This window comes from Sus scrofa, chromosome 17, assembly GCF_054392235.1.
Source record: "Sus scrofa isolate SSC_HxYL_T2T_F1_AM1 chromosome 17, Sscrofa_HxYL_maternal_Yorkshire_Landrace_v2.0, whole genome shotgun sequence".
Taxonomy (NCBI): domain Eukaryota; kingdom Metazoa; phylum Chordata; class Mammalia; order Artiodactyla; family Suidae; genus Sus; species Sus scrofa.
Window position 1 is genome coordinate 35,511,138 of NC_139399.1, and position 26,274 is coordinate 35,537,411.

The window sequence follows — 26,274 nt, forward strand, 5'->3', positions numbered from 1 at the left end:
TGTATTTTTTAAAAAAATATTAGTGTTAAACAATGAATTGGGAGGAAGTTCATAATTCAGACAAAATGAAGCTCAGAGATGTGGGTGTGGAGCCATCTCACAGGAGGCCGTCCCCTCGAATGGGTCCCTGGCACTGGTTTTATTCCAGGGGCGCTGCCTTCACTGACCTTCTCCACCTGCCCCATCTCCCCACTGGGTTCTCTGAAAGTCCCCAGATGTCACCGTGGCTTCCCCCAACACACACTGACAGCCAGGATGTGGGAGGTCCAGGAACAGCACTGTGTCTTTTGTCGGCTGGCCCTGTGCCTTGAAGCTCTGGGATCTACACTCTGGCTTTCGGGGCTCAGTCTCAGCTTTTAGTCAGTAAGGCCTTACAGGGGTTTGCCCCTGATGTCACGGAAGGTCATGTGGTGGCTGGCAGCCCCACGAGGCCATCATGGATGTGCATCTTGTACTTCCCTGCCCCAGAGCATGAGGCTTCCCTTCTCAAGGCCTCATCCTTACCCAGGGAGGGTTCTGTATGTCGCAGCTGCTTGGTTCTGCTCCAGGTGCAGCCATGGGTCAGCAGGATCAGCATCCACCCAGACCTTGCTGGAATACAGGATCTGGGCCCTGGCCCCGGGCCCTCTGAGTCTGTTCTCCTGGGAGCCTGTGCTGTGCACAAGGGCCCCACTTGATTTCTATGCCCATTAAAGCTTGAGAAGCATTGAAGGTGCTTCTGCTTTTCATGAATAAATCATTTGGTAGAAAAGAATTGTGGTTCACTCTCTCCTCCAAATATAGATTTTATATAACCATGTAAGCCACACTTACTTTATTTAAACTTCAGTTATCTAGTAATGTTTGGTTCTGTCGAAGTATTAAGGCCCTTCTGTATTGCATAAATGCACCCTTGGGCTAGATTTTATAAAAATATTTGAGCAATGACGGTCTTAAGGATTTTTATCTACTTATATCAAGTAATGCTTTAATTTCTCTTATCTCTTTCTGATTTTATTTTTAATTGAATCATGGTAGACTTTATTATATTAGTGTCAGATGTACAACACAATGATTCAATATATTTATAGATTATGCTCCATAAAGTTACAGGAGTTCCCTACTTGGTGCAGCAGAAACGAATCCGACTAGGAGCTATGAGGTTGCGGGTTCGATCCCTGGCCTTGCCAGTGGGTTAAGGATCCAGCGTTGCCGTGAGCTGTGGTATAGGTTGCAGACACAGCTCGAATCTGATGTTGGTGTGGCTGTGGTATAGGCTGGCAGCAACAGCTGATTTGACCCCTAGCGTGGGAACCTCCATATGCTGTGAGTGCAGCACTAAAAAGACAAAAGACTAAATAAATATATAAATAAAACAGTTGTAAAATATTGGTTATATTCCCTGTGCTGTGCGTTACATCTAATACTTGTATTTTCCTAAACACCCTCCTCACAATCTGGGTTCTTCTAAAACCATCTTTTGAAATTTCAAAACTTGGATCATCAGTGGAAATGTTTTCAGTTGGAAATAGGAGAAAACTCAAGATGGCTTCAGCAAATGTTGACAGGATGTTTATTGGCTGCCATAGCAGGGAGGTCTGGAGATGGGCAGGGCTTTGGGGTTTGGACCTTCGGGTTCCTGGCTTCTTTCTCGTCCTCTCTGCTTCCCCCTGTGTCAGCTCTAGCCTGAAGCTGGCATTCCTCACCTTGGCACAGTGGCTTCAGCATTCTGGACCAACACCTGTGACCACTGCAGAGCAGGAGCTGGCTAAAGACGGTCCTTCCCAGAGGCCCCAGCCCATCTCCCCATGCACCCAGTACTTGTATTGGGTGTATTGACTGTGTAGGATGTGCCTGCCCGGGTTCCACGTGCTGGGGAAGCAGAGGTGCCCCACATAGACAGAAGTCCTCACCCTGGTGGGATGTGCATTCCAGGTAGAGGAGAAAGACATACAGGAAAGAAAAAATACAGAGGATCAAGTGATGAGGGTGCATGTGAAGAGGGGATGAGAGTTTTCAGCAGGGGTTGGGGGGAGTCCTACGGGCACAGTGGGTATTGCCCACCACACCCACTTTCTTCAGGTACATCATGTCTGTCCACTGTTTGCTTCACTTCTCTTGCCATTAAGGATGTGTTGTTCTCTCTCTTAAGTTCGATTAACTTTAAATTTCATGACCTGGAGTTCCCATCGTGGTTCATTGGTTAATGAATCCAACTAGGAACCATGAGGCTGTGGGTTCGATCCCTGGCCTCGCTCAGTGGGTTAAGGATCCGGCGTTGCCATGAGCTCTGGTATAGGTCGCAGATGCAACTCAGATCCCACGTTGCTGTGACTGTGGCATAAGCCAGCGGCTACAGCTCCGATTAGATCCCTAGCCTGGGTACCTCCATATGCCATGGGTGCGGCCCTAAAAAGACAAAAAGACCAAAAAAATTAAATAAATAAAAACAAAATAAATTTCATGACTTCACGTCCTGGTCTTCCCTGCCCTCCCCCCAATCCCAGCCTTGTTCCTCTTCCCTCGGGAAATTATATCTGCCCTCTGGCCATGCTGTGAAGCACGGAGACAGATCACTTACTCCATCGTTAGCGGCATCTGCCTCTCTGTCAACAAATTCCACGTGGGGGGCGCCCCTCATTTCATTTGCGTCGATTGGCCTTTGAGAGGACATATCCTAATATTTATGTGAGCTTTCATTTTGGATGTGCAGGAACGAAATGCTTTTGAACACTTTGCACTTCATCGAGCGAGCTCTCGGATGTGTGCCCGTGTAACGTGGGGCTGGAACCTTATGTAAGGACCTGCTTCCTTTACCTCCTGCTGCCCGTTGTCACCATCACACCAGCTCCCTCCTGCTCCTTTATTCATGAGTAGGGGACACATTTGGATGACCTGGCCACCGCTTCCATCTCCTTGCCCTTCTAAGCCGTACTTCTCTGAAATAGGCCATTTTTAGTTTGGGGGACTTGGTTTCAGACTTATTCACTGCACTGATATTTATTGTGCTGGAGGTGATCGTCTATGAATAAATATATACTGCAAAGCTGACTCACCCCACCAGTTGTCAGCTTTGCCCAGTAAACAGAAATGCCCTTAGGTAGTTGCTTTTCCGCCGTTCCTCCCTCAGTGCTTTTGCTTTGTGTGCTTTTCCGTGGGTGACTCATCTTGGCCGGTTGTCATCTTTTTCTAGCATGTCACCATCACACCTATTTCAGGCCCATGTCGTCACTGAGCATGTTTTGGTAATATCAGTCTTGCTGGGGGTTTTAATTTGCCTCCTGAATAGACGCCAAGGGAAACTTTATTTGGGTGATGCCTGTTTGTTTTGGGGGTTAAACCGAAATACCAATGAGTTGGGAGTTATTTTCTGTTCCTTTTACTTAGATCACTCCTTTGAATTCAGAAAAACTCAAATTGCTTTTTCTTCTTTACATCATTTAGTTTAAATTCACTGGCATCAAAAAATTGACCTGTAAACCTGAATTCTGTAAGGCTGAGTGATGATGGCGCACGTGCGCGCGCGCACACACACACACATACACACACACACACACACAGACTTCTAGGTGTCTAAATTCATTCACTCATTCCATTTGGGGTCAAACAATTCACTGTTAAATCTTTTCCCTTCCACATTCATGTCTGATTTTCCACTTCGTTATGGGTACAGTCTGATTATTATAAGTTCTGACCTTTGAGGCAAGAGTCTGCCAACAGCGGGAGAACAACTCTTGTGAAGCAGATGATGGAGGCTGCAAAGCTTCCCAGACCCAAGAATGGACCAGTGGGGGAGGTGATGTGGTTTCTGCATGGAGAGGCAACATGCCTGAGGCACCCAGTACATTCTTGGGAGGCCGTATGAGAGAGGAGAGACCTGGGGAGGTGGAGGACCAAGAGGAAAGGTCAGGAAACGGGGCCCCATGCAGGACCTCCTCCAGAGACCTTGCTTTTTCTGTGGATGGAGTCATGTGGATGGATGAGGAAGTCACAGCTAAGCTCCCTCTCTGACTTTAGAAGCAGGTGAGAGCCCTTGAGGAAAGAAGAGCTAAATCGTCCCGCTATTTACTGAGCTTGCATTCACTTCCGGGAAGGTTGTGCAAGGCGACACACAGAATAGGTGGCGGGCTGGAGAACATGTACTCCTTCTCGGTTCTGTCCCTAGTTATGGGACCAAGGAAGGGGGCCTAGTGTGGAGGCTGTGATGGAAGAATGACGATCAAAAACTTCTCACTCCGAACTTGTGGAGAAATGCACTGGTGGCCACATTGAGGGGTGTCCAGGGCCCCACCATCGTCTCCAGCCCTGCCAGGCCAACTTCTGATATGTAAAAATCGAAATGAACTTTGTCTCTTTGGATATTTACTTATAGCACATCAAAAGTTCATCACACAGAAGGTCTTGGTATCATTTTGTAAACCCTCAGTAAGTATTCTTAATCGTTATGCTTAATCTGAAAATATGGCAAGAACTAAAGATAGCTGATGGATAATTTGACAATAAATGCAATATCATTTTGCTGAATGCATGTGTGTATGACATCCATGTATATTTTAAGATAGTTTCATATATTTTTTTTTTTTTTGGCTTTTTAGGGCTGTACTGTGGCATATGGAAGTTCCCAGGCTAGGGGTCTAATCAGAGCTGCAGCTGCCATCCTACACCACAGCCACAGCAAAGCAGGATCCGAGCTACATCTGGGACCTACACCACAGCTCACGGCACTGAGCGAGGCCAGGGATCAAATCCAAATCCTCATGGATACTAGTCGGGTTTATAACCTGCTGAGCCACGACAGTAACTCCTAGAAAATTTCATCTGAAGGATCACACATGCTACGAAAAAACACTAAGCATCCTCAACAACTTTTTTTTGAAGTCATTTTATTTTTCCAGGGGCTTTCTGTGGCTGAAACACAAACCAAAGTCTTTGTAACTCCTGGCCCATTTCTAATCTCATACGCATCATTGAAAACTTAAAGGGATTTAAGAACTGCTCTTTAGAAGATGGTTTTAGAATCACTAGTAGGTCAGCTCCATGAGGCAGGAATGGTCAGGAACCACTGAGATAGGAACTCATAGCCTCATGGATACTAGTCGGATTTGTTTCTGCTGCAGTACAATAGGAACTCCCGGGGATCTATTTCTTAACGTATAATAAATTTTCTCTCTTTCTGGGTGCTTCTGTCCATTGCCATGTAAAAGCAATGAGGAATGTACCTATTGCCATGTTTGTGTTTCCCTTTTGCCGGCCCCCGTTCCCTGTTATCTCATTTCAGGCAAAGGCAGAACAAACAGGCTCCTTGCTCCCAACAAATCCGACTAGCAATCAGATCCACAGCTGCCGGAGTCCAGATCCAGTGACCAGGGAGTACACACCCCATTAGGGAGAGATGGTGTCGGCGATTGCACACGGAGACAGCCTCTTTGTCCCTTCTTTCAGGGCACTGGACTGCTCAGATTTTATTGGCATAGATGATTGTTTTATAAGACAGTTTTCAATTACATCACAGTGTTAAAAGTACACCTGAAGATCAAGTTCTAAAAATTACCTCCCAGATTATGTTTCCTAAAAGGCTAGACATAAGGATTCGGCATTTACAAGTCTTGTTTTTAGATTAGTGCTTATCTCCAAAGCGTCATGGCAGGAGGACAGTATGAGAAAACCAACTTCAGTTAGCTATCACCTAAAAGTTTCTAAAATCACGGACAACTCTCATAGCTAGATTTCTTTGACCATGAATAATATAAGTCTAACTTTATCTGAGTCTGTAGTACATTCCAACTTCTAAAGCTTACAGTATAACCAGTTAATAAATAAACACTATATTTTTAATTAAATTGGATTTGAATAGGGGAAAGTCCATCAGGATGAAATTTTTATATTGTTGTTGTAATTTTGTTAAATCACAAATCACCACAGGATAGTAAGAATGGAAAATAAGAATAATAAGCAAATAACAGGGAAGACTGAGGAAAAACTGAATAACAAGTAAAACAACAGGAAAGATTAGGTCACCCGGGAAACAGTCCATGTTCTCCGGTGCAAACGTGGAAATTGTTTTCCCGGGAAAGCCCCAATTCTTCCCCATCAACATGAACAAGAGAGCCGTGTAATCTGAGGTTTGCCCTCGGTTTTGCACCGTACTGGCAGGCTGTTATCCTGACCAGAAGCCCACCTTCAGCTTGTACCGTTCAGGTGAGCTCCCTTCCTTGGTTAGGAACCTGCCTTCGGGGTTTTTTTTTTTGCCATCAGGTAAGGTCCCTTCCTCGAGTCCCTGCATTTTCTTGGCTCCCCGCACACAGCAGCCGCTTGCCTCAGAGCCCTGGGGAAAGAAAGGGTCACCTGTAGAGTAAACCTACATTCTGCTTTTCAAGCTGAGCAGAAAACCATTGAAAAATAGCTCTTAGAGCAAACCCAAGGCAATAGATAACAATCTTTTCCAGTGGAACTATGGAGTGAGCCATGTAGTGTGTGATTTTAAGCGTTCTAATAGCCATAGTAATTTAAAAATCAAGAAGTAGATGAATCTAATTGTATATTTATCAGTTAACCCCTTGTGGCCAAAATATTACTGTTTCAACTTATAATTGGTATAAAGAAGGAACAGTGAGATATTTTATATGCTTGTCTTGTGCCAAGTCTGCAGAATTCAGTTGGTATTTTGTATGTACAGGATATCTCAGTCCAGAGATGCTCAGCAGCCATGTGGCTCATGGCTCCGGACTGGATAGCATGGTTTTGGCATGGGCCATAAACATTCTGCTACTGCCCATTCCTCCCCTGAAAGTCCGGGAATGTTTGAAAATTGCAAACAGCCTCCTTTGGCAAATGAAAGTAACAGAGAACTTCACAATATGACACAAAATGACTGTGTCCCCTAATCAACAGTAAAATTTTAAGGACAAACTAGTTAAATAACATTTGCAATCTTGTGATACTTGGCAGCAAAACGGCCTCATATCGCATTGAACATTTATTGAGCATTGCTGTGAGCTAGCAAAGCCCTGGCTTTCAGAGTGGACCACAGTGGGGTCTGAGCCTTAAGCCTGGCCAGGGGGACAATATCTACATCCCAGAGAGCAAAGATGAGCACAATAGAGACATGCAAAACCTGCCCGTGCCCACTGACACTCCAGGCTGTCCCAGCACCCTTAACAACTCAGCTGTGGCATTTGTCCTGCATCGAAGCAGGGAGGAAATGCACTGGCCATCTCTGCGCTGCTGCATAGTTCACTTATTCAGCAGATGTTGGTTGAGTACCTACCACGTGCCAGGCACTATACTGGTCATGGGAAAGCAGCGAGCAAACAGACCCCAGTTCTTTTTTTTTTTTTTTTTTTTTTTTTGCTTTTTTATGGCCACACCTGTGACATATGGAAGTTCCCAGGCTTGCTGTCAAATCAGAGCTGCAGCTGCCGGCTTACACCGCAGCCACAGCAACACCAGATCTGAGCCGCATCTGTGACGTACACTGCAGCTTGTGGCAATACTGGATCCTTAACCCACTGAGCGTGGCCAGGGATGGAACCCACATCCTCATGGATACTAGTTGGGTTCATAACCTGCTGGGCCACAACAGGAACTCCCCAGACCCAAGTTCTTATCCTCAAGAAGTTTTACTTTAGTGAGAGAAGACAAAACAAAGTAAGTAGCAGACAGAAAGTAGTAAGGAGAAGAAGAGAAGAGGGAGTGGAGATGGAGTGTCCGGGTTTCCAAATTTTAAATGTGAGTGGTGGGATGCAGTTTGAGCAGACACTTGATGTGGAAGTGACGGGACAAGGCTTGTGAATTTGGGTTGGAAAAGGCGGAATTCTAAGTGAGAACTCCTGAAGTTGCCTGGCATGTTTGAGAAACAGCTGGGAAGCCTGTAAGGGAGCAGGGAAAAGAAGAAGCCAGCTGTTTGGAGATGAGACAGAGGCAAGAGCCCAGAGAAAGGGTGCAGAGCAGTGCTCAGCTGTTACAGGTCCCATCACTCCCTGGGTCCTTAACCTTGGTCCATGGGTAGGAATCAGCGGAAAATTGTATCTTTATTTTTATTGCATTTTAACTAAAATCTAGAGTGCCCTTCCATTGTAAATGTAGGCAACAAACCACAATAGTATGTCATAGCTGTAACTTTCTTTTCAACTGACACAACAGGTATTTTCCTATCCTGTCACATCAGGGCTTTGCAGACCTTTGCAAATATTACTTAATGCTTATGCTCGTTTATACAGCAAAATTATGGAAATTATTAGATGACTGCTGAATCATATTCTTTAACACAGCTCATAAAGTATAATCCTTTGTGTTTTGTGCATTTAAAAACATTTTTATGCGAGGGGTCCTTGGCATAAAGGAGGCTAAAAACCCTTGCATTTACTGGGATTTGAATGGAAAAGCTGATGATCTGACAGCGTTTCATAAGCATCACTCTACCTGCTTGGTTGAGGTTGGAGGGTCAGGGGCAGAGGCGGAACTATGCAGACCCATCATGGTGCTGCAACAGCCCAGGCAGGAGGTGCTGGTGGCTGGGTCAACATCTGAGATTGTGAGGAGTGGGTGGGTTCTGGAGGCGTTTTCAGGAAGAGCCAGCTGGCGTGCTGCTGGGAAGCGAGGTGTGCAAGGAAGAGAGCGGAGACCAAGCCAAGGGTTTAGGCCTGAACATCGAGAAGAATGGAGCAGCCATGGACTAAGGCAGCTGGCAGGGGCTTGGGGACAACAAGAATGAGATGACTGATGGCCAGGTTTTCATCTGAGAGAAGCAAGATCCTTGATTCATTCTCTCCAGGTCTTCAACAGTATTCAAAATCTTTTGCCTGATATCAATTTCTGAGTGAAGTGTATCAAATTCTAGCAATATTATGGTGGAATTGGTCATATTCGTATTATAGTCCTCAATTTTTAAATTTAATGTTCTTGATTATATTGTTAGTATTGTTAGATCAGATTTGATATGGTTATATCTTCCTAGTGAGTTTTTATAATTAAATATATACCCTTTGGCATTCCTGTCGTGGCATAGCGGAAACAAATCCTACTAGGAACCATGAGGTTGTAGGTTCAATCCCTGGCCTTGCTCAGTGGGTTAAGGATCCGGCATTGCCATGAGCTGTGGTGTAGGTCGCAGATGCAGTTCCGATCCTGTGTTGCTGTGTCTGTGGCGTAGGCTGGCAGCTATAGCTCCGATTAGACCCCTAGCCTGGGAACTTCCATATGCTGCAGGTGTAGCCCTGAAAAGACAAAAAGACAAAAATTAAAATTAGAAAAAAAAAAATACCCTTTTTCTTCATAACGCTTTTTACCTTAGGATCTAACTAACCTGATACTGATTTGCGGTATCAGCTCATTTTTCTGGCTATTTTTACTTTATTCTTTGCACTTTTTCATTTCTTTCCTTTTCTTTTCTTCTTTTTTTTTTTTTTTTCTTTTTCGGGCTGCACCTGAAAACTGATCATTTTAATTTAACTTAATTGTTTTCTTTTTAGGGCCACACCTTTGGCACATGGAAGTTCCTAGGCTAGGGGTGAATCGGAGCTACAGCTGCTGGCCTACACCACAGCCACAGCAACGAAGGATCCGAGCCGCATCTTTGACCTACACCACAGCTCCCAGCAAAACCAGATCCTTAACCCACTGAGTGAGACCAAGGATCAAACCTGCATCCTCATGGATACTAGTCGGGTTCATTTCCACTGAGCCACAATGGGAACTCCCTGTACTTTTTCAAATGTGTGTTTTCCAGGTTTTTCTAGAATGAAGAGTTACTTTTGTAATTAATCAAATCCCAGTGATTCATAAAAATACTTTATCTGGTATTATTTTGTGTAGGTGTGATATGTTACAATTGGGTCTGCATGTTGAGGGGGAATGCGTCTTTTAGTACTTTAACCTGAAAAAGAAAATGTTTGTCTCCCTACCCAGGACCATTAACATAAGATTAGCCACTGTCTCGGATTCGCCTGGTGTTGAAAATCTCATTAGCACCCTCATGTTGAACAGAAGCATATTGGAGGATTTAAAGAAGTACAACGAGGCTCGCAGGGACCCTGTAAGTACCTGCTATGCTGCTATGACCAGACTGGCTTCTTTCCCTCCCGTTATGGGACCATTAGGACCCATGTGGGTTTAATCGCAAAGTTTCCTTGGACCTAGTTGGAGAATCGTATGCTAGGGAGCAGCAGAGGTGGGATCGGAAGTTGGAGTGAGAAAAGAAGGAGGAGGAAACTGAGGTTCAAGGAAGGAGGGCCATCCTCACGAGTGGGGTGATCAGGTGCCCTATATCCTTATCCCGGGGGTGAGCAAATTGGACGTGATTTAGGCAAGTGTCACGGGAGAAGACAGAACCCAGTTCTTGGAACAGGCACATCTGACCCAGGTCAGAGGATCCTCGAGTGCCTGGGGCCCACCCCAGCAGCACTGGTTTTGACCCTGGGAGGTGATGCGTCTGTCCACACTCCTTGTTGAGCCAGTAGCATCCTCAGGATTGGATTGGCTGGGAAAGATCCTGGATGACAAACATTGGGCTCTCTTTCTAGTCTAGTAACCATATTAGACTTTTGCCACACAGAGGGCCAGCTAGCTGTGGTCGTTATAGTATTGCTCCTTTCTTAAGGACCATGCACGTTAACTTCTCCAGATGTGGAACAACGCATGTAGTTAGGGAAAGGCTGAGTTACTTTTTTTTTTTTTTGGATAAACTTTATTTAAAAATTTTTGATTGAAGTGTAACCAATAAAAAGTGTGAAGGATTCCACAATTTGGATAAACCACATAACAAGCAGCTGATCCAAGAAACAGACTGACACCAGCCAGCCCATTGCAGAGTCCCCTTCTGGCTGTCATTTAGTCATTTCTTCCCCAAATTAGGGCCACCTTGGCTTCTAAGATCATAGATGCCCGATGTGATGCTAAAGAAAACAGGTTCTGAGTCAAAGGAATGGGGTTTGAATCATAGCTCCACCCCTTCTAGCTGGAGATCTGGGCAAGTTAGCCTCCCAAGCCTTCTTTTCTCATAAATGAAGTAGAGATAATGATGATACTTACCTCAGAGGTTGGAGTGAGGGTTAAAGGAATGCAGGGAGGGCGTCTAACCTATGACCTGGCCCAAAGGCAAGAGGTGCTAGATGGTGGCTTTGTTATTGTCCTCATGTGGTCCTGCTTGAAGCCCTTTATTGACAGCTTATGGAGACATTAATAACAATATTTTTAAGGGTCTTAAAACACACGCTTCTCTTTTCAGGATGGAACACCACTGCAGGCATTTGTGGCCGAAGTTGCAGGACAAGTAGTCGGCATTGCAGTGATCAGAAATGAAATGGTAAATTGCGAAGTGGATGTTCCTTTCCTTGATTGTGCCTTTTTCCCGCCATGGATTAGCCTCTTCTGAAGTTTCGTTTTTACTTATTTAATATGAATGTCTCCCTTTTCTGAAGGCTATAGATCTTCTTGCATCCCACCTCTCTCTCCCCAAAGGATTACTACTATTGAAAGTTAGGCATTTCCCAGTTCCACACTATTCCTTCTGCTTAACTACATGCATCGTGTGTGTGTGTGTGTGTGTGTGTGTGTGTGTGTGTGTGTGTGTGTGTGTGATGTCAAGTGGACATCTAATTTTATTTTTTCCCAGTGCACCACCAACTATTCCAAAGTATTCATTACTGAGTAGTCCATTCTTTCCAGACTAATTTAAAATGCTGCTTTACATTATTAAATTTCTGCACACCTGTGTCCATTTTTACTCGCTATCCTGTCCCGTGGATTTCTTTGTTGATCTCTATTGCATTACCACATGCTTTTGTGTCTGGTAGGGGAGTCTCTTCTCTTCTTTGTATTTCTTTCCTAAATTTTCATGGGTTTACTTGGGTCTTTCTTTTCCAGGTAAACCTGGTAACACTTACTATGAATTTATTTGTACCTATGCAGATTTTACAGAACAAATTTAGGCAGAACTGTTAATTATAATATTGAGACTTGCCTTCTGGGAAGCTGGCTTCTGGAAGATACCCTTTATCAAGTTAAGGAAGTTCTCTCCTATTTCTAGTTTACTAAAAGTTTTTTTATTATGAATGGGTATTGAAATGTACTAAAATGTGTTTTGGTGTTTATTGAGCTGTAATAGGGCTTTATTTCTTTAATATATTCAAACTACACTTGTTCTTGAATTCATTTCTCTCTTTTCTTTTTACAGACACACCTGTAACATATGGAAGTTCCTAGACTAGGGATCGAATTGGAGCTGTACCTGAGGCCTACACCACAGCTACAACAACACCGGATCCAAGCTGTGTCTGTGACCAACACTGCAGCTTGCAGCAACGCTGGATCCTTAAGCCGCTGAGTGAGGCCAGGGATTGTCACAGACACTCTGTTGGGGTCTCAACCTGCTGAGCCACGAGGGGAACTCCCCTTTCTGTTTTGATTAAATATGTTCTTGAGAATTCTTGGAGAAAAGGTGGAAGGGGGTAGGGTGTCTGAGTCACATATTTACAGGTTTTCATCTGACCTCACTCTTGAATACTCATTCAGCTGTGTATAGAATTCGTATGCAATTTATTTCTCATCATAATGTTGATGTTTTTACTATCATTGTCTCCTAGTATCCAATATCATGGGTAAAATGCAGCCTGATGTAAATAATTGAATGTCTGTTTGCTTTCTCTCTTAAGAATTCATTTTTTCTTTTTATTCCTAAAATTCTTAAAAAGTATCTTATGCCTCTTTGGAGCTTGGGAACAACTTTCTTCTATGATTTCAGTAATTGTTTCTTCCCTTTCATTTTCTCCATTCGCCTCTTCTTAAACCCCTCCCACTTGGTTTTAGGGCCGTACCCACAGCGTATGGAAGCTCATAGGCTAGGGGTCGAATCGGAGCTGCAGTTGCTGGCCCACACCACAGCCACAGCAATGCCAGATCCTTAACCCCCACTGAGCGAGGCCAGGGATTGAACCCACATCCTCATGGATACTAGTCAGGTTTGTTACCCCTGAGCCACAATAGGAACTCCTCAAATCTCTTTTTATTTTATTTATTTATTTATTTTGCCATTTCTAGGGCCGCTCCTGCGGCATGTAGAGGTTTCCAGGCTAGGGGTCTAATGGGAGCTGTAGCTGCCAGCCTACACCAGCAATGAGGGATCCGAGTCGTGTCTGCGACCTACACCACAGCTCACGGAACGCCAGATCCTTAACCCACTGAGCAAGACCAGGGATCGAACCCACAACCTCATGGTTCCTAGTTGGATTCATTAACCACTCTGCCACGACAGGAACTCCTTAAATCCCTTTTTAGATGGCATCGACCCTTCACTGTCTCTTATATTTCTTCTTGTGCTTTTTAATCTCGTACTTCTTCATTTAGGAGACGTCCTTGAATCCCATTTCAGTGTTTGGCCTCATCTGTTCTATTCTCTAGACCTTCTATTGGCATTTTAACTTCAGAGTTTTTGTATTTAACTTCCAAATCTCTTCTTTGTTTTCTTATTGTTCCTTTTTGGTAGCAGTTTGTTTGTTATGGTTTATGCAAGATCCTTTTTGGTATCTCGGAGGACACTGAATAGAACTTAAAAAAAAATTCTCTTTTCTGTGCTGGCTGACCTCTGTTTCCTGTGGAATAAATTGTGTTTCTCTATTCTGATCTTTTGCGTGTGTCAGTTTTCCTCAAAAGTCTCTCCATGGATTCCCCTTGTGGCTCAACAGGTTAAAAGTCCAACATAGTCTCCATGAGGATGCAGGTTCGATCCCTAGCCTCACACAGTGGGTTAAGCATCCAGCATTGCCGTGAGCTACCGTGTAGGTTGCAGATGCGGCTCGGATCTGGTGTTGCTGTGGCTGGGGCATGGGCCTCAGCTACAGCTCCAGTTTGACCCCAGCCCAGGAATTTTCATATGCCATGGGCATATGAAAAAAAAAAGTCTTCCATGTGATGAATGAGAGATTGAATTTCAGTGAGGAAGACTGGAACAGTCTCCCTGACAGATGTGTGCATCTGCTTCTCCACTGCATCACTCTGGCTTCTGGGAGGCTGCCTGCCTCTCTGTCCAATTGGGAGGGAGCAGCCATTTCCGGCTTTTCGTGGTGCTTGAACATAGCACTGGTGGGCAGCAGACGGGGACCCTGGAGTGGCCCACGGTAGGAAGGAGTAACCTATGGCAGAAAACCATAGGTGTAACCTATGATACGTTCCCTTTTCTGCGGAAAACTATCTTACAACTTTGCCCCATCACCCTCTCTCATTATTTAATTAATTTATTTAATTAATTAATTTATTTTTGTCTTTTGTGTTTCTATGGCAGCACCCATGGCATATGGAGGTTCCCAGGCTAGGGGTCTGATCGGAGCTACAGCTGCCAGCCTATGTCAGAGCCACAGCAACTCGGGATCCTAGCCGCATCTGTGACCTACACCACAGCTCACGGCAACGCCGGATCCTTAACCCACGGAGCAAGGCCAGGGATTGAACCTGCAACCTCATGGTTCTTAGTCGGATTCGTTTCCACTGCACCACAATGGGAACTTCCCCTCTCTCATTATTTTAAAACTCATTTTTGTTTTTCTTTTAAGGAATTTGGGGTGGGAGGAAAATTAAGTGCACATGGCCTATCTGCTGTTTTGCTTTAATAACCTCTGTTGGCTCTTTGCTTTTTGGTTTTCATTGATTTCTCAGCCTTTCACTTATGGCTCATTTTATTTGGTAATGAAGGATATCTCCTTGGTAATTAAAGAAACCTCTGCCTTTAGGGCGTGAAGGCAGTTACAGGGTCCACGCCGATGGGAAGGGCAGACATGGCAAGAATGGCCCTCGTTTTTTCCTTTGTGCTTCGTGGGAGAAGCTGGAAGAACAAGGGGTTTTGAGGGGCTTGAACTTCATAATTTTCCTGAATTTTATACCGCCATCCTAGCCAGTCACAAGGTACATCAAGTTCTTGCATTCTCCAGTTTCTCTTCTTAAAAGTGTGCATTTAGGACAATGTTACAGTGGAAAGTAAGAAGAATTAGAAGGAGTTCCCGTCGTGGCGCAGTGGTTAACGAATCCGACTAGGAACCATGAGGTTGCGGTTCGGTCCCTGCCCTTGCTCAGTGGGTTAACGATCCGGCGTTGCCGTGAGCTGTGGTGTAGGTTGCATACGTGGCTCGGATCCCGCGTTGCTGTGGCTCTGGCTGTAGGCCGGTGGCTACAGCTCCGATTCAACCCCTAGCCTGGGAATCTCCATATGCCGCGGGAGCGGCCCAAGAAATAGCAACAACAACAACAACAGACAAAAGACAAAAGACAAAAAAAAAAAAAAAAAAAAAAAAAGAAGAATTAGAAGTGGGTGCTTTTCCCATCTGCCTTTGATTGATTTTTAATTGCAAGTTCATCTCCAGTGTCCTGCATTTGTACCCACCTCTTTTCATGATTTCTGATTTTGATGGTATAATTGTGCATGGATGATTTTGTATCTTTACTGTATATATACCTTTACTGGTGAACCTTGTCATTTGTGGTATTTTTGTTTCCTGTTGCGGCCTTTTCTGCCTAGAGAAGTTCCTTTAGTATTTATAGTAAGGCTGGTTTAGTGTTGCTGAATTCTCTTAGCTTTTGCTTATCTGTGAAGCTTTTGATTTCTCCCTCAAATCCTTGCTGGGTAAAGTAATCTTGGTTGGAGGTTTTTTCCTTTCGTCACGTTAAGTATATAATGCCACTCCCTTCTTGCCTGAAGAGTTTCTGCTGAAAAATCTGCCGATAACCTTATTGGGGTTCCCTTGTATGTTATTTGTTTCTTTTCCCTAGCTGCTTTCAGTATTTTCTTTTCGCCTTTAATTTTGGTCAGTTTGATTAATATGTGTCTTGGGGTATTCCTCCTTGGGTTTATTTTATATGGCACTTGTTGTGCTTCCTCGATTTGAGTGCGTGATTCCTTTCCCATGTTAGGGAAGTTTTTGGCCATTATCTCTTGCCTTCAATTGATTTTTGGTTTGATTTTTCCTGCATATCAGGTGTGTTACTACACCTCATGGGAGAGTCACACTCACCCTGGATTGTGCCCCCGCACCCCCACAGTGTGTACTGCTGGGCAATGAGGGCACAGTCAGCATGAATGGGCTACTGGTTCCCCCCCGCCCCAGTATGGGGGACAAAAATGGTGATCAGCATGGGCCCATAGAAGCAGGAGCAGCCTGCCTGAGATATGCCTTTAAAAAAAAAAAATTATTGAAGTAGAGTTGATTTACAGTGTGGTATTAGGAGTTCCTGTCATGGCACAGCAGAAACGAATCAGACTAGGAACCATGAGGTTGTGGGTTTGATTCCTGGCCTTGCTCAGTGGGTTAAGGATCCAGCGTTGCCATGAGCTTCGATGTAGGTCACAGATGTGGCTCGAATCCAGTGTTGCTGTGGCTGTGGGATAGGCAACTGTAGCTCCAATTAGACTCCTAGCATGGGAACCTCCATATGCTGCAGGTGCGTCCCTACAAAAGCGAGGAAAAAAAATGCAATGTGGTATTAATTTCTGCTGTACAACAAAGTGACTCAGTTATACCTGTATGTCCTTTTTCATATCCTTTTCCATTAAGGTTTGTCATAGGCTATTGAATAGAGTTCCCTGTGCTATATAGTAGGAACTCTCGTTTATCCATTCTATATATGATAGTTTGCATCTGCCAGTCCCAAACTCCCACTCTGCCCCTCCCTGTTGGCAACACAAATCTGTTCTCTATGTCTGTGAGTATGTTACTGTTTTGTGGATAAGTTCTTTTGTGTCATATTTTAGATTCCATGTATAAGGGATACCATATGGTAGTTATCTTTGACTTACTTCACTTAGTATGATAATTTCTAGGTCTGTCCCTGTTGCTGCAAATGGTATCATTTCATACTTTATTACAGTTGAATAATATTCATAATATATATGTATTATATATCGTCTTAATCCATTCATCTGTCCATGCTCTATTAGGTTGTTTCCATGTCTTGGCTATTGTAAATAGCACTGTTATGAACATAGGGGTGCATCTATCTTTTTGAATTATAGTTTTGTCCATATATATATATATATATATATATATATATATATGCCCAGGAGTGGGATTTCTGGATCATATGACAAATCTATTTTTATTTTTTTCGAGGAACCTCCATACTGTTTTCCATAGTGTCTGCACCAACTTACATTCTCACCAATGGTGTAGGAGGGTTCCCTTTTCTCCTTACCCTCTCTAGCATTTGTTATTTGTAGACTTTTTAATGATGGCCATTCTGATGAGTGTACGTTGGTACCTCACTGGAGTTTTGGTTTGCCTTTCTCTAATAAGTAGTGACAATGAGCATCTTTTCATGTGCCTATTGGCCATTCATATGTCTTCTTTGGAGAAATGTCAATTTAGGTCTTCCCCTCTGAGATTTTCTTTTACCAGTTTGCTCACTGGTCCTTTAAATTACCTTCCACCATGTAAAAAACGTATGACCTCAGAAGCATAAAAAAGTTCAAGGGGTGTTTATGGACAAGGCCCAACCTCACAATCTATTGCAGGCCAGCCAGTTGCATGTGCCGGAGTGTGTGCCTTGTGGGGTGGCATGTTTCCACTTAATAGGTGAATAGAGAAGAGTAATGAACCCAGAGGATGTGGGTGGGTGTTTGTCCTACACCAATTGGCTGGTGCCCCCTTGCCCAACAGCGGGTAAGCCTGCTGTCCTGCCACCTGGCCACAACAAAGACTCAGGTCTCTCTAGGTTTTCAGAAAAGCTGTGATGACCAAATTCCAAAGCCCGAGCCATGCTCTAGAAGTAAACCATCAAAGCAAGTGACTTTCAGGAAACATATATATATATATATATTTTTTTGTCTTTTCTATGGCTGCACTTGCAGCATATGGAGATTCCCAGGCTAGGGGTCTAATCGGAGCTACAGCTGCCGGCCTGCGCGAGAGCCACAGCAACGTGGGATCTTGAGCCGCATCTGCAAACTACACCACAGCTCACGGCAGTACCAGATCCTTAACCCACTGAGCAAGGCCAGGGATCGAACCCGAAACCTCATCGTTCCTAGTCAGATTCTTTAACCACCGAGCCACAACAGGAACACCAGGAAACATAATTTTTAACTTTTAAAAAATTAGAATGGCTGTGTGTATATTTATAACCGAATCACTTTGTTGGACAGCAGAAATGAACACATTATAAATCTACTCTACTTTAATAATAAAGCTTTAAAAACTGGGGGGGAAAAAAAGTAACCATGAGAGTTCTCTGGTGGTGCAGTGGAGTAAGGATATGGTGTTGTCACTTCTGTGACTCAGGTCACTGCCGTGGCACGGGTTTGATCCCTGGCCCAGGAACTTCCGCATGCCAAAAGAAAAATAAATTATGAAGACAAAGGAGTAAATAATAGGAGAGAAAAACACATTTCTTACTGTTGCGCTTCCAGTAATTTTTAAGTGACATTTCCCAGAAAACGTATGCCATTTGCTGAAACATCCTTTTATTTTTAATTAATGTTTTATTAAAATGTAGTTGATGTACAGTGTTGTGCCAATTTCTGCCATACAGCAGAGTGACCCAGGCACGCACATATACACATTCTCCTTCTCATGTTATCTTCCATCGTGGTCTATCCCAGGAGCCTGGATACAGTTCCGGGTGCTGTACAGTAGGACCTCATTGCTCATCCACTCTAAATGTCATAGTTTGCACCTACTAACGTGTGAAAACATTCTTAGATGTCCTTTCCCACCTGTTTCAGGATATAGAGTACATACGATCCCACTACAACATTGAGGATTTCATCTATTTCAGTCACCACCAGCGCGAAGAACACGGACACCTGTATCACTTTGCTCTGAATCCCATTTTCCGACACTACACCAAGTTCTTCCTAAAGGAGATCCTCCGTTTAGGATTTAAGTCCTGTCTCTACTACCCTGTGTACCCACAGTCTACGGAAGGCAAGGTAAGAGAGGGTCCTAATTCACTTTTCCAGCAGATCCGCATCCACGGTATCATTTGCGTCCTGTGCCACATTTCATGTCATCCACACGCCGGGGATTTTGATTATGACGTGGCTCTGAATTTCACATGGCCATACCCTGTTTGGCCCTTTTCTTAACACCACAGTGAAAATCCGGAAGGCTCTGAATTTCTGAAACCGTCACAACCCATATAATTAGTAGAACAATTTGTTGGCTTTTCCATATCAACGACAACAACAACGAAAAAAACAGACCAAAAGCCATGGAAAAACACACTAAGGGGTGTGAGAATCAAATTATTTCTTACGTGCATTAGCGGATGCCGAAACGTCCTATCTCGTTCCTGAAGCACAGAACGTTCTAGTACTGAACCCGGGGAATAAATCAGTTCAGTCCTTAAGACTGGGGTGCTGTCACGGCAGCAAGGCATTCCAGGTGAGCACTATAACCCCCGTGAAAGTGACAGATAAACAGGGCAGGTACGTGATACTGACACAATCTTTACGTGGTAAATACATCTATGTGTGCATAATACTTGTGGCATTTCTGTGGAGCCATACTTCTGTAACACACACGCACAAGGAGCCAGCTCTTGCTTCCACATCCCCTGCTTGAGTCTCCCTCATAGCTCTTTTCACTCCTTAACATCGTAGCCTGTGCCATGAAGTTGGCAGTGTTTGTCCTGTCCAGAGCTGTTCCCCCAGTGCCTGGAACAGTTACACATACACACACACACACACACACACACACACACACACACACACACACACACAGTGTCCTGCTTTAGTTATAGGCATGGGCCTCTTAGAGTTGGATTCCCCAAGCTGTTCTTTCCTATAAGTTGGCCCTCTGTCACCTGCAGTGTGGGTCCTCCACTCGATGCAGACTTGACGGGTGTTGAATCTGAACCCTTCCACTAGGCAAGAGTTGCCCCATTAGATCTTGTTCATGACCAACACCATTCTCAGCCTCTACCTAGAGTCTGACATTATCACAGTGTTTTTCTAAATTATCACGGTGAGCTATGAGGATTTTTCAATGATCTTAATTATAGACGTTAAAACCAGCCTAAAATTATCCAAGTTAAAAATATACACATAACAGTAAATTTATCAGTGTGTCTTATTTAACAAATGCCTTTTGGAGAAGAACAGCAAGAATGGGGGAGAAAGAGAGAAAAACACGGAAAAGCTTGGTCGTGGATATAGAATGTGCCCTAAGTGATGATTGTTTTCCTATCAAAATGTAGCATTTCAGCAACCTGAGTGCCCCAGATTTGAACTTGGGACGTGGGAAGGTGACACTTGTGTCTGAAAATCTTGGTCCTGCATAGTTTCCTTTTACTTCACATTTGAGCAAATGCCAGTTTGGTGACCTTCAGGTTGTGATATTGAATTAGTTTTATTCAAAATGGTGCCTGCATGTGCCCAGCAGTTGGAACGTCCTATTGCGTCCATCATCAAAAGAGTGCCTTAAATTGAGCTCATTGATGTGTATGTATTTCCCCCCATGGTATAGAATTAGGACCATGTAGTACGATTGTATGTATCACATAGATTTATGTTTCCTCTCAGTCTGCACCTCTCGTTGATTTACAGATGTACATGTATTTTTTTTTTTGTCTTTTTATCTTTTTTTTTTTTAGGGCCACACCCAGGGCATATGGAGGTTCCCAGGCTAGGGGTCGAATCAGAGGGGTTGACGCCACCCGCACCATAGCCACAGCAACACAGGATCCTAGCCTCATCTGTGACCTGCACCACAGCTCCCAGCAACGCCAGATCTTTAACCCACTGATCGAGGCTGGGGATTGAACCTGCATCCTCATGGATGCTAGTTGGGTTTGTTAACCAGTAAGCCACGATGGGAACTCCTGCACATGTACATTTAAATGAGTGCAAGAAGCAATACCAAATAATGTAGGTAAAATCTCTGAATTCAGCTATAAATCCCCAACTGACTGCAGTAAGAGTGAGCTTTTTGCTGGCATTATGAAGACAATTTTCTCCACATTGTCCTGCCAGAACATGCACTGAAAGATCTTCCAGGCTTAAAAACACAGCTTTGGCTAGAGAGTCCCAGGTCCTATTTTTCAGTGTAAAATCAGGCAGTGAAGTTCAATGGTAAAGGATTTTAGAAATCACTTGAAGAAGCTCTTGGAAAGGGCTGGGGCTATTTTTAGAACAGCATTAAGTCATATGTAAAGCATCTTATGTATTAAACTACATCTACAGTTCCATTTTGCTTTCTTTGGTTTCCAGTTTAAACTCAGTAAACGTATCATTAAAAATTTGGGATTTGACAGTTTAACTCTTGAGATTTAAAAGGTTGAAGTAGCCTGAGCTGGTTTCACCCAAACCGCTAAGATTTCATAAATGTCAAGGAAATAAAGATCACCACGCTGTTTTCTCTGCCAAGTTTAAAAATTGGATAAAATTAATAAAGCATTCTCCTAAAACATGATTTCTCAAAGCCCCTTTTCAGTAAGCATAAATCCAGTTTATAATTTAGTATTAATAGAAATTAGAATAATCTGATCTGGGCCGCCCACCCCCACCCTCTCTGGTTTCATTCTTTTGTTTTAAAACATTTATTTTATCATTTTATCGACAAAGGCTCGGCTGAAGTAGCTGTGACTTTCACAAACAGGAGGATTTTCACATTTGCACCCTCTTGCCCCTCGGATGACATTTTAATCTATGTGCCTCTGTAAAGCAGCTCCTGCCAAACGCGCAAAGGTTACCAGGACACAGATAACACAGCTTAATGGGGTCAAATCAAGCTGATTCATGATCACCATAGAGAAGAATATCCTCCTGGGGAAAATACTTGCGCTGAAAAAATCCCATAAACCAAACCACTTGTTTATCTGTCATTCCCACAGAGATAGTAATGCAATTACTCCCGTAATTATCTTCATTAGTGTCAGGCATTATCTACGATTCATTCCTCTGCTCGAAGAGTATGTTGGTGTATTTGCTGATTTTCCCCCCTCCCGGCTTTGGCCGGGTGGGGAGTTTTGTATTTGTCAAGCCGAGCAGGCATCTGCGCTCTGCTCCCCCGATCTTCCCTAACATCGAGGTCGCTGTCCCCCAGGTCCAGAGCCCCAGCGCCCACTCGCTGACATCCGCCCTCCACTTCTTGGTTCCCGTGCGGCCCCGACGACAGATTGTCTATCCCCTGGAAAAGCTTGGCATCAACGCTCCATCAAAGGAGGTCTCCAAGGACCCGGTGGGTAGCAGGCGGCGGCAGGCGGGGCGCAGTGCCAGCGCGGGCGGGCGTGGCGGATGGGGCGGCGCTGCTGCGCGGAGCCCGGTGGCTTCTCCGTAATTACTGGCCTTTTGGGGGCGCCCCGCGGCCCCTTTCTCGGGTGGGGCCTTCGCAACGACCCCCGGCCCCGCGCAATCCCTCGTGACACCCCGTCGTCACCCCCCCCCCCCGAGGATGCCTCCCAAGCATCATTCTGGGGTCGCCCACACTCCTTGCTCCAAAGCAGACTCGCCTTCCCATCCTGTTTTGCTTTCGGGTTTGAGATAATAGATCCAGCTGCATTGAAGCCGGTTGAGTCAGTCATGAGCTGGGTTTGTTCACTTCTCCGCGGGGATGCAGGGTCATGAATAGGAACGTCTTAGCTGCCCTGGGTGGCAGGGGGGTTGGCCTTAAAACGCGCGCCTCGGAATACCAGCTTAGGAAAAGGGACAGAAACAGGACCTAGATTTCGCTTTAAACGAACATGCACTTGTGAACAGCCGTACACCCACAGCCGTGTTCAGTCCCTTCACTGGAAGCGTGGCTTAGGCTGACTTACATATAAGCCCGTACTGTTCGTGCTCACTCCCACGTGAATGACGTGGAGAGGAATCCCTTTAGTGGGCTGACCTTTGTCCTTTGTCAGGGACAAAAGAGGAAAGTGCAAGGTTGAAACTCTCCAAACATTTAGCTAGAGTTGCTCATCAGAGCTGGTGCTCAAATCAACAACCGTGACAAACCCCAGTGTTGCAGGAAGAAGTGTGTCATCTCACTGACTCCAGCTCCTGCTTTACAAGGGGAGGAGGGGGGTCCACAAAGGCCCAGGTCAGAGGCAGCTGCTCACTGTGACCCAGGCTACTCTAAGTCCTACACTTACCTTTTTTATATTTGCAAAACAAAAAAATGAATGTATATTTATTTTCTGTTCTGAATTTGTATTTGGATAGAGTCCCAGTGCTTCCTTATGAAAAATGTGAAGCGGACACAAAAGTAGAGAGAATTGGGTGAAGCAGGGCTTCTCATTCAGTCTGAGTGAGGGACCCTGTCTTTTTTTTTTTTTTTTAATGTACAATCCCTCATACTGATAGTTTTGTAAAACATGAATTCCTAAAAGGAGGAGATTTTTAAAAAACACAGTTCAAGTCCTATTATGTTGTTATTGGGTTTAACAGGCACAGAATTACTCTGTCCAATTGCTCTAAAAGCTTCTGAATGCAGGTGGGCTGTGTGTCAGCCCCCACGGTGAGCCGCCCTACAGCGCCCATGTCCTGGGCACTCATCTCTGACAGTGTCAAGCTCCTCCACATCCCCACCCACTTCCCCTTCCTCCCTTGTCACTTTGAAGCAGGCACGTAGCACATCACCCAGGACCACATGTGTGTCCTTAGGTAGCAGGACCAAGAGCATCACTCATGCCCTATCCACTGCAGACATGAAAGGGCCAGAGCCCATCTCTGAAGGGGCTAGGCCTCCAGGGCAGGGGTGGGGGGACCTGATGGTATGTGGAGATCCTGGGAATGGGCCCTTTGGGATGAGAGCCGAGAGATGGCACAGAGTCAGGGAGGGTGGCTCTATCTCTTTCTGTCATAGCTATATGGTGCCATGCTGATTCCAGGCAAGGGGGTCACAGGTGCAAAGCAGAGGGATGCAGCCTCTGCGTGAGAGATGCTGCCATTTGCAACCACTGCTGAGATGCCTTTGAGTTTGGATAGACCATGCAGCTGGCCCAGGAGAAACCCTCACACATCACGTCGGTGGCAGTCCATGGCTCCAGCTCCTTCAGCTGGTCCTGGGGCGGCAGGGGGAGGGTCTGAGTGGTATGCCCTGGGTACCAAGAGCAGTTTTTCTGAACCTCATGAGCCTCCCCATCCCTCCCCACCCCTGGGACTATACAGAGTTAAACGACTTTGGGGTGAGCTGGAGCTCCTGGTCTGGAGAAGGCTGGAGAATATGTTTTGTTTCATTTAAAACAATTCTATCATAACTTCCCAGGTTGCTACAAGTTGAAATCATTGCTTCCGTCTATTTTTTTAATTTTATTTTTTGTCTTCTTAGGGCTGCAACTGCAGCATATGGAGGTTCCCAGGCTAGGGATCAAATCAGAGCTACAGCCACTGGTCTACACCACAGCTACAGCAACGCTAGATCTGAGCCATGTCTTTGATTTACACCACAGCTCACAGCAATGCCGGATTCTTAATCCAGTGAGTGAGGTCAGGGATTGAACCTGCCTCCTCATGGATACTAGTCAGATTCCTTCCCACTGAGCCATGACGGGAACTCCCATTGCTTACACTTAATAACCTTTGCTGTGGCCATCTCTGTGCTGTGTTCCCCCAAGGCCCTGGCTTGTTTTAAGACATAGCAGAGAATGGATTTTTAAATCCCTACTTCAGGAAGACAGCCACTTACCATGTGGATGTGGCTGATGCTTGGTACCCACCACTCTGTGCTGTGTTATCATACTGATGAATTCTTACTTGTTTTTTTCTTTTTAGGGCCTCACTCACGGCATTTGGAGGTCCCAGGCTAGGGGTCGAATTGGAACTATAGCTGCCAGTCTACACCACAGCCACAGCAACGCCAGATCCTTAACTCACTACGTGAGGCCAGGGATTGAACCCGCAACCTCATGGTTCCTAGTCAGATTCGTTTCTACTGCGCCACTACAGAAACTCCCAAATTCTTAGTTTTTAAGGAGCACTTTACTGCTGCTTGTTGTACTCCTTCTCCCCTGCCCCCAGCCTTGGCCTTGCTCTCGGCATGCAGAAATTCCTGGCCAGGTATCAACGATCCTGCACCACGGCATCGACCTGAGCTGCTGCAGTGACAACGCAGGATCCTTAACCTGCTGCACCACAGGGGAACTCTAGCTGTACTCATTCTTGAGAAGATTTTAGTAAAGATTTAGGTTTAGCAAACAAGATTTAGTGAAAATCTAGAAATCTTAGAAGTTTGGCCAAAGGATTATCGAGAGCATAATCCACATGGGAAGAGCCTAGATGTTCCAGCATTAAAATGCTCCATTCCATGATTCACAATTTAAAAAAAAGAAAAAACATTTTAGGTGGATTTAGTGTTTTAGGCTGATTATCTGAGACAGATGGAAAATTTTTAGAAGGAATTTCTATGGGGTCCTAAGCTCATTGATTTCTGAGCAGAGCAAATAGTACAGCAGCCGTTGAACTGAGTGAGGTTAAGTGATTGTTTTACTAAACGAATTCCTTTTTGTCCTCTAAGTTTCACCCTCCCTGGAGCCTGGAGCTTCATGCGGGACCCTCAGCTCCCTCACGTGGCTGCACATGGCTCTGGCTGGCCCCTGGCCTTTCATACCTTTTATCCCATTTAAGCCAACTCAGACTGACCGTCCATTTCTTCACTTTCACCTAGGAAGCCAGGCTTCAAGAGGGCAGAACACTCCAGCCATGAATAATGGGATAGAAAACGTTTCATCTCGGTGGGTTGCCAATTTGAATCTGGCACAAGTCAGCAGTGATTGAAATTCATGACTGCGTGGCAGGGAAATGTGCCCCCCTCCCACCCCGAGACCCCCTCGCTGCTGTCTGGCTTGGATGGTAGGTGTTCCGGCCACAGAGACGTCCCTGTCGTTCATATCACTTGACAGCCGTCCCTGTATTACGTGACAAGGTAGGGCTTGGAAAAATGTCAGTGATTCTCATCACATATTAGAGGTAGGCCCTCAAGAGTCATCACATCTCCACAGTTAACAGGTAGAGTGTTACGGATAAGAGAGGATTTTTCTGACCATAGTCCACATGAGAAGGACCTAGGTGGCTGTGACAGGGTCCCTGCCCTCAGGGGGCTTACAGTCAGCTCTCAGTATTACATGGGATCTCTCTGGGCTGGTTAAAGCAGGGATGGGGAGGGTGGACTGGCCCCCGAGAGCAAGAGCGGGACTTGGAAAGAACAGATGCACTGGGGTCAGGATCTCTTGGGAGGGAGTGTGTTTGGTCCAAAGCATGGTTTCCCTTCCAAGACTGGAATTTGAAACGACTTTTCCTTGTGATATGAAACACCAGCAAATCTGCTTTGAACTTAAAAAGCTCCCACCCTTGCTTCGGTATCAAGAGATGCTTCCCATCATCCACTCAGATCGCTT

General features: G+C 44.9%; 1 protein-coding gene across 9 annotated transcripts in view; it reads left to right on the forward strand.

Annotated features, from left to right (window-relative positions):
- Window positions 1-26,274, forward strand: part of CFAP61 (cilia and flagella associated protein 61) — a 292,210-nt gene that overhangs the window by 95,614 nt on the left and 170,322 nt on the right. For all 9 annotated transcript variants that reach the window (XR_014832901.1, XR_014832904.1, XR_014832903.1 and 6 more), the window contains 4 exons: window positions 9,886-10,012; window positions 11,204-11,281; window positions 18,680-18,886; window positions 22,002-22,136. Coding sequence is in view for 5 of the 9 variants with exons in the window: in XM_021077414.2 (XP_020933073.2) it covers window positions 9,886-10,012; window positions 11,204-11,281; window positions 18,680-18,886; window positions 22,002-22,136 (547 nt within the window). In the remaining 4 variants the exon portion in view is untranslated. The remainder of the gene's footprint in view (window positions 1-9,885; window positions 10,013-11,203; window positions 11,282-18,679; window positions 18,887-22,001; window positions 22,137-26,274) is intronic.